At 35.7% G+C, this 9,376-nt stretch overlaps 1 protein-coding gene across 2 annotated transcripts in view; it reads right to left on the bottom strand.

Moving 5' to 3' along the window:
- Positions 1 to 217: 217 nt before the first annotated feature.
- Positions 218 to 9,376, bottom strand: part of LOC125812177 (cullin-1) — a 124,715-nt gene continuing 115,556 nt past the window's right edge. Inside the window, exons 21-22 of one of the 2 annotated variants that reach the window (XR_007441977.1) lie at positions 442 to 660; positions 218 to 348 (exon numbers count right to left, since the gene is read on the bottom strand). Coding sequence is in view for 1 of the 2 variants with exons in the window: in XM_049491695.1 (XP_049347652.1) it covers positions 1,286 to 1,433 (148 nt within the window). In the remaining variant the exon portion in view is untranslated. Of the gene's footprint in view, positions 349 to 441; positions 661 to 1,270; positions 1,434 to 9,376 lie in introns of those variants that run through there. The other variant, XM_049491695.1, reaches the window with a different exon arrangement.

Below are 9,376 nucleotides of genomic sequence, written 5' to 3'. Positions count from 1 at the left end.
TGAACAAGTTTGGATTATCTTTATCCCTCTCTAGGTAAATCTCTAGTTATCAAATCTTTGATTCTCTTCTTGATAGCTTTGACATCAGGCTATGGAGTATCCAAAACAAAGTAATTAGCTCAGTTGAACTTGAATAACGAACATTAAAATTGAGAAGTAGAAGTTTATCCCTGAGGATACCTTGAGCATCCGTCCCAATTGCTCAACGCATTCCAAGACCAGTTGCTGGTAGCCCAATACTTTACGATTCTTCATAATACGCACAACTGAAGCATCTATAGCATACCACCTATCCCTGTCAACGTCTTCAATTACCTTTTTCTTCTCATCAACAGGAGGGAGAGGTATCTGCAAACCATTACAGCAATATCCTCACGAGGTCAGTAATGTAGTGCAACAATTCATAGTAGAAAGGCTAACCTTACTCATCATTAATTGTACCTTGATCCTCCTCATTTTGTCAGTGAACTTTGAGTTGAACTCAAAGACATCAGTCGGAGAAATTATTTTGGTGCTTGGCTCCTTGTTGAGAATCTTGTGCTTGGCACATGAAAGGGAATGAAGAAGCCGAACAACATCATCATCTCATAGGTTTAATTGTGTCATGATTTCTTGATAACTCAATCTATCTGATGCATTAAAGAGCAGTAGAGCAGAAGCCTACGAAAAGGAAGAAGTCTCAATCTCTTTTTTTCATTGATAACGTAATAGAAATGTTTCAAATTAACTAAGCCTATGCGATTTCAAAAAGTAAGCCAACAATCAACCTGATAAGTAGTGACAACGAACTCAATAGTCTTCGACTCAAATTTTCCATTTATGTTGCAAGTTCCCAAAGAGTATATCCATGTAAGTTTCCTGTGCTTCGTTTTTGTTTGATAAAACTCGTTGAATACTTCAACACACCTAACCTGACAATGGGAAACATAAAATGAATCAATAACAGGACATTTGAGAAGAAAAATGATTCTAGCAAAGAAACACACATCATTCTTTGCCCAAAGAGAAGAACTTCAGCAGGAGGAACGACAGTCAAAACCAAGATAAAATCAACTGCATAATGCCAAATAACATATTGATATGATATACCATTTCTGCGGGAGGTTGAGATCAAAAGACTTGTAGATAGGCCAGAAGTCAAGACAGTCACTGTCAAGTCAATTCCTAGATTTGCTATTAGATTATTGCTCAAATACTCCTCAAGGCTTGATTTTCCCTAGCCAATGTCAAATCTGTGACCTATAGGAAGAGAAGAAGAAAGTCACCAGAGAACACAGCCTCAAATTCAACATAATTGATCTGGATAGTTTACCATTCCCTCCATCTTTGATGTGAACTCCCCCCCACACTGCTGCTTCAACTTTGTTAGGATACTTCTCTCATGTTCATCATTGGCACTGTTATCAAATAACAACTTCCGGGATAGCTTTTTCCTGGAAAAAAAAGGAAGTCATAAACTTGTAACATAACAGAGAAGAAGCTACTATTCAAGTAGTGGATGAGATACACAGAAGGGGTAAATCTACCTATAGAAGTCTGCAAACAAGTCCTTATCACTAATATAAGCTAGCAGCTTTACCACCTGCAAGTGAGATCTATTATCAGCTTTCTCCTGCTCCAGTAGTACGAAGAAAAAGCAGATGCTCAAGAGGAAAAGAAGGGAAAGGGGATCTATAGAGCAAGAGCTCACCTGCTCCAATGTCTCTTCAATGGCTTCATCACTGAATTTCTCACTCCCATATTTTTTGAGAATTTTGTCGCAGAATGTGGCAAGAAGTTCAGCGCTTCATCTACCAGCAACACCCTTGTTGCAGAAAAGTTCAAAAGCTTCTTTAAATGCCTACAAAGTTGACGGGGCAGATATTAGCAATTTACTTTTACCCTAATGCACAGAGTAGAATAATTAAATTAGACAACTATCCTTTGCTCCAACACATACCTTGTGAAAAAGTGTACAGTTTTGGAAACAGTTATTCACATATGCCAAATATTTATCATGAAGCTCAATCACTTTCTGAACAAAAACCTGAAATTTCAGAAGTTAGTTAACCACCGAAAACATATTAAAGGATCAGATAACAGATTTACTAAGGGATTACCTGTTCCTGCAAACCAACGACATCTCTCTTATCTGCCTGTTGAAGAACGCTAGTTGATCAGAAAGAATGCAAAACATTAAGCAATTATATTAAATGAATTCACAAAGAAATACCAGTCTCATCATTTAGAGAATCATCCCTAAAAAGATGAAATGAATTAATTTTGACATTGTTCTAACCAGCAGAAGGGGAAAAGTTAAAATCCATAAAAGAAGGAAATGCGACAAAAAGCACTTGTTGGTTCCCTAAGCAACTGCTCATGCTCTTTCATTAAGATAAGTACAGAATTTAATGGGGGGTTCTGCTTTAAAGAAACGTTTACCATCTCTTTGAAGTAACATTCCCAACCACCAAATTATCAATGATCATGTACTGAAGGACAAATGAAACAAAACAATCATTGAGATGGAAGTCAAACTTTGTGACTTCATGCTTTTGATACAAAAGAGAAGATATGATGTTAACAAGAAATCTCTGAACAAAACTCATCAAAAGCACAAACTGGAAATTAAAAAAGCAGAATAGCAATATGCTACGAATAAGGGTTGTGGTGGAGTGGTAAGTACTCTCCCTTGATTATGGAGTCGCATTTATAAAGGAGCACTTTAACCACAATGTGAGACATTCTGGCACGAATCCGGATTACTTGAGCCCCAATGCGGGTACTAACCACCAGGTGGGAAACCAAAAAAAAATAGCAAAATACTCTAATCAGTAATAAATAGCTAGTCTCACAAACTGACAACTCAAGATGTGATAGACAATATATTCTAGCAGTCATCTCCCCTTTTCAAGGGATTGCTGTTCTTTGAGAAAGGTCCCTGAACTTGTTGTCACTTACTGCAGTCACTTTTTACTTGATGTATTGTGAAGCAGCATGAGCTTTCTAATAAATGGAATTTCCCTTTCTCTAATATTTATATCGAGCATTATCTAGGGAAAATCCCCCCACCCACCCCAACCATAATGGTGTTGAACCGTCTTCAACAACGTTAACCCAGAAAACTAGTCTAGAACCATCAGGGATAACATCAAGCATGTACAACTCCACCTACCTATGGCCCTATCATTTGTTATGAAAGATGGATGAATTTTCCCTTAGAATTCATCAAATAACTAATTTAATTCCTTGCATTCAATAATTCCCTAAACCATGTTGTCATATGTACCGTACTACCATTGCGACGCAGGACAATGGACACTGTCACCATACTCTGAGAGTTCCATTTCCAACATTTTGAAGTCTCCTCTCATTCACCACCATAATCACCACTATATTCAGAAAACGAAATAATAAACCAGTAATGGTCGATGCTACTGCTCACTACTTGAAAATTGTAAAATACTAGAAAAAGGAAAACCACGGGGATAGATCACTTACAGGTCAGATGAGCTACTGAAATGGTGAAATGTAACAACAAAACGTCGCTGGAAATACAAGCTTCTTCTATAATGGATGAAATATTTCGAGCTTCTACAACAATGGGGAACTACAATGGCTGATCTTGAGGAGGTTTTCGTCATGTGGAGTAATTTTCCAGTGTAAAGCTTCAATTTTTGGCCAGAAAATCGGCAAAGAGGGAGAAGTTTTGGAGGGAAAGAAATGGATTTTGTGAATTTTTTAAAAATTTCTAAATAGGGATATAAAATATTTATAGAAAGTGGTTAGTGTGTATTTACTAAAACTTTGGTGGTAGGGGCTATTTTGTATTTTTAATGACTTGGGAGCTAGAGCAGATATCTTTTAAGCTTAAAGTATTGATGTCATAAATGGTGTGTTAAAATATTAAATTAAGATGATCCGACACTTGAACACAAGTAACTTCGCATATTAAAGTAGCAAAAACTTCTAGTTTGACAAGTTCCAAGTCAACTCAAAGTGTATAAACGCCAAATAAGGAAGAAACAAATTTCTCAAGATCAAACAATTTGAAAAGGATAGATTGTACAAACCTTTTTGTTGCTAGCAGCATCTTCAGCCTGTTTTACCAAAGCTGTACCTTCAGCAGTAACATGCTGCATTCAGATTAAAAAGAAGGATATATGAAGTAACTTAAAGGCATACAATCGAGAATATGAGGTCATGAGATCACAAACCTGCTTTAAAATAATGGCCACAGGGTCTAAGCCTCGAGGAATCTTAGAAAAGAGCCTATACAGCCTTGATAAATCTTCAACCTAATAAAATAATCATGATTGTGTCAATTACTGCAAAAAAAATATATCAGAAATGTGATCTTTAAGATGCTGCTAATTACCTTAATCTCTTAGTAACGCGTGGAATCCAGAGTGCTCCTTCTCAAGAGGTTGAGTGGCATACACAGACAACAACTCATGCTGCACTTTCTGTAGAAAGGTTAGAGTAGTAAAGTTGCAGCTAATAGTAGGAATAAAACTAAAAGATAAACATTCAGATCCCAAAAAAATGTTGATACTTGCACATGGATCCTTATTAAATAAAATCATAGAGGGCACAAAGTAAAATCACAGAGGGAACCAAGGAAACTACCCATACTAAGCCCTCTTTGTTTACATGGCTAAAATTGAAATATAAAATAGCAACAAAGGGCTCATCAGACTAATGATTTTCTGTTTCTTTATTAAGAAATCATTTTTATAAGTTCCAAATATTCCAAAATGATACATAGAGAGCAAACAATCAAGAATGGTACATGGATATAACAAACATCAAAGAAAAATTAAGAATAATACTTCTTCAATTCTTATTTTTCTTATTTTTTTGTAGTACCTTGTTTAATTTTTACTAAAGTGAAATGTGAATGAAAACTGCAGCTACCCTTACCGTTGTTGTGATATATTCTTCAAAAGATTCACGATATTTGTCATAAAGTTGTTGAGATTAATAATCATGTGGGGCCTTCTGAGTACACATGCTGTAAATTCTCCTGTTAGTAGACTTAAGGAAACAAAAGGTTAGTCAAATCCAAGTTCTCTACATGCCTAACAGTGTGGCAGTCTAAAAGGATACGTACACAGCTTCATATAGTCCTTTGAGCTGAACTGAGGCTCAGGCAGCCCTTCTAGAGTCCCATCCATGTTCCAGATCGATTGTGCTATGTTGGTTCATTGTGATTTCAATATCTTCACAATATAACAGAATGCAACCCTACACAAATTCCAAACACCTGTGGCCATGTTCCCAAACTAAATTACATCACCAACTAAACCCAACAAAAGCTAGTAAGAAAATCAAGCAATTTATAAGAAAGTAGGATTACAGAGCCTGTACTAAAAGTAATTACCATTGTGCTGAATCTAGAGAGGGTAAGTTGTCGACTAGAATATTACATTTACTCAAACTCGAATAGGTAGCCGACAAAACACAGAATAGAGCACACGGAAGGGCCATATAAGACACTGGAAGAAGTTAAGACAATCGCATCTCAAGTAACTGAGAGGCAATTCTACTTTTTCCTGAGATCTTAACCATTTTTACAAAATGTTTCAAGCTCTTGATGCAAGGCAATCAAAGGTCCAGGAAGGTAGGAGTTACAGAAATCCATCTTCATCTTGGGTGGCATGTTTCTCCTCCTACGTTGATTGCAGAAGTCCATACAAACATCACTCATTCACTATGATATGAACAAATCAAGCCAAGTACTTCAACAAGTTTGTGTTATCTTTGTCCCTCTCTAGGTGATTTCAATATCTTCACAATATAACAGAATGAAACCCTACATAAATTCCAAACACCTGTGGCCCTATTCCCAAACTAAATAACATCACCAACTAAACTCAACAAAAGCTAGTAAGAAAATCAAGCAATTTATAAGCCAGTCAGAAAATCAAATCACATTAATATTTGGCTCTACTGTTGAGAATAAACAACCAAATGACAGAAAGAATGCTCTTATTAAATACCAAAATCTGATGTTGAAAAGGCTACAAACTTGGCTTTATCCTTGAAATATGGACCAGAATACTTGGGTTTCAAGGCTTCAAAGTCGGGGCTGTTAAGGAGCGATGCATACTAAGAATCACACAAGTACCTTGAGCCATTTATGGATCTCCCTATAGAAAGGATAGTAGAATATGACTAAAAATTAAAAACAGGAAACAAGATTACATATTGGAGGCTTAAATTCAAGTAATACAAAGAGGAGAGAAGATAAAGGAGCACAAGAGTAGAATCCAAAAATAAAGGAACGAATCAAAGTTCACTAACTGGAAATATTCCGAATTACCACAGTTATAGATGCCTAACTGGAAAAGGTAATGGTTTTTTTTATTAGTTCAGTGTGATCTTTGTTTTCTAAAGATTCTTTACCACTCTGAATTAGATATTTAGTTGGGTGTATAAGACTTTCAGTATAATGAATCATCAAGAACAAATAAACCATTTATGTAACCAAACAAGTCCAAACTTCAAAATTTTAGAAGTGCTGAGATAAGCGTAAATTAAAAGTACATGTCACAAAAAAAAGACACCTTCGAGAGAGCTTCACCAAGAGTACAATAATGTGCAGCAGAGACTACCTACATAGAGACGAAATAAAAACCCTAAGTAATTACCTCATCCGCTATTGATATTTACTTGCCAACAAATCCTCTAACCTCGTGATTCATAAAAAAGTAACTCACAGGTGTAACTCAATATTTATGTGAGTTTTTTTTTTATTCATGCTTATTGCTCAGTGAAAAATGAATTCTACTCTAAAATCTATTTAAGGATTGATTCAGCAATTTTCTTGCAAGCTCTTAAAGTCCTTTGCACCGGAAGAGGGAACTTTTCAGGAAATTGCAGTTATTGGACTAGTACCCACACGGTAACAACATTTTGGTGGCATGAGACATGTCGGATGGTATTAAATGATACATCTCTAAGCACATTCAGCACAATTGATTGATTCCTAACGATTTTGACTTGGTTCCCGAAGACCCTGACTTGATAGGAATTCCACAAGAACTAAGTTTCACCAAGTTATTCCTAGGACCTAAATAAACTAGAGTTACCAAAATTGCACACTTGGCCCTAAAAGTCATGAACTTCTAAAATCTTTTCAGGGTTCCATCAAAAAGGAAACCGTAGAGAACATTTTCCAATAAACGTATATAAATTAAACTGAGAATACCAAAAGAAAATACACATCAAACTAAGTTGCTCAGAACCTTAAAAAATACACTATTTTTACATGAATCCCGTCAGTTGCAACAAATAATGAACCAAAAATTAAACCCAAACGCTACCAGTAATGAATACTAAACCTCCACTATACCTTACTTCAAAAGGACAAACCACTCATGCTCAGAATCAACTATAGAGAAATAAATAACAACATAAAAGTAGTCTATATATCACGCTCTGAAGATCGCAAAATCAACCACAACAAAACAGCACAATTCAATAGCTACTGGAAAGCAAAATCAATAACATGATCAATCCGAAGCAAAGGAAGAAGCTATTAAACCAAAACCACCAAATCAACTATGCATTATAGGTAAATACATATATGGGAACAGTGTACATCGAATCGAAGCTCACAATTTAACCGGAAAATAGACCTGTGATGTCACCAGAGAGCGAAGGAATTTGCTGAAAGGGAGATCGGAGAGTTTAGACCTGATGAGGGCACAAGACGGAGCTGCCAGGAACCATTGATGACAAGAAAAGTATCAGGTGAGATGTGAATCTCTCTTTCCCCTTTTATGTGTTTATCTTTTTTCCTCGAAAACCCCTCTATACTTCTAACTATTTCCATTTTTGCTGCCGTAATTTCTTAGTTCTTCATTCAGGGTTATTGCAAATTTATCCCAACTACTTTTGGATTTTATGCATTTTTACCTCAAGTGCTTGAGTACTCATTTCTTTTTTTTGAGAATGTTGTCTATGCTTTCCAGATTTTCTATATTTGATTGATCAAAATGTTTGAAAAATATTCTCTACGAAAATGACTTTCCTAATGAATCAGTGTTATCAAAGGCGAAAAGTGCAAAAAATCTCTAAGAAATTTTAATTAAAGCCCATGCTTTATTTGCGCTTAAAGCCCGAATGGACCTTAGAGATTTTCTACACTTTTCGCCTTTGATAACACTGATTCATTAGGAAAGTCATTTTCGTAGAGAATATTTTTCAAACATTTTGATCAATCAAATATAGAAAATCTGGAAAGCATAGACAACATTCTCAAAAAAAGAAAAAGAAAAGAGTACTCAAGCACTTGAAGTAAAAATGCATAAAACCCAAAAGTAGTTGGGATAAATTTGCAATAACCCTGAATGAAGAACTAAGAAATTACGGCAGCAAAAATGGAAATAGTTAGAAGTATAGAGGGGTTTTCGAGGAAAAAGGATAAACACATAAAAGGGGAAAGAGAGATTCACATCTCACCCGATACTCTTCTTGACATCAATGGTTCCTGGCAGCTCCATCTTGTGCCCTCATCGGGTCTAAACTCTCCGATCACCCTTTCAGCAAATTCCTTCGCTCTTTGGTGACATCACAGGTCTATTTTCCAGTTAAACTGTGAGCTTCGATTCGATGTACATTGTTCCCATATATGTATTTACCTATGATGCATAGTTGATTTGGTGGTTTTGGTTTAGTTGCTTCTTCCTTTGCTTCGGATTGATCATGTTATTGATTTTGTTTCCAGTAGTTATTGAAATTGTGTTGTTTTGTTGTGGTTGATTTTGCGATCTTCAGAGTGTGATATATAGACTACTTTTATGTTGTTATTTATTTCTCTATAGTTGATTCTGAGCATGAGTGGTTTGTCCTTTTGAAGTAAGGTATAGTGGAGGTTTAGTGTTCATTACTGGTAGGGTTTGGATTTAATTTTTGGTTCATTATTTGTTGCAACTGACGGGATTCATGTAAAAATAGTGTTTTTTTTAAGGTTCTGAGCAACTTAGTTTTCAGTGTCTTTGATGTGTATTTTCTTTTGGTATTCTCAGTTTTATTTACTTGTTAATTTATATACGTTTATTGGAAAATGTTATATATGATTTCCTTTTTTGATGGAACCTTGAAAAGATTTTAAAAGTTCATGTCGTTTAGGGCCAAGTGTGCAATTTTGGAAACTCTAGTTTATCTAGGTCCTAGGAATAACTTGGTCAAACTTAGTTCTAGTGGAATTCCTATCATGTCAGGGTCTTCGGGAACCAAGTCATAATCGTTAGGAATCAATCAATTGCGTTAAATGTGCTTAGAAAGTTTCATATGAAACCAGCCGACATGTCTCATGCCACCAAAATGTTGTTACTGTGTGGGTACTAGTCCAATAATTGCAATTTCATGAAAAGTGCCCCCTTCAAGT

This window comes from Solanum verrucosum, unplaced genomic scaffold (genome assembly GCF_900185275.1).
Source record: "Solanum verrucosum unplaced genomic scaffold, falcon-dt-bn FXZP01000115.1, whole genome shotgun sequence".
Lineage (NCBI taxonomy): Eukaryota > Viridiplantae > Streptophyta > Magnoliopsida > Solanales > Solanaceae > Solanum > Solanum verrucosum.
Note: the sequence above shows the minus strand (reverse complement) of the source record. Positions and strands in the feature narration are given on the sequence as shown.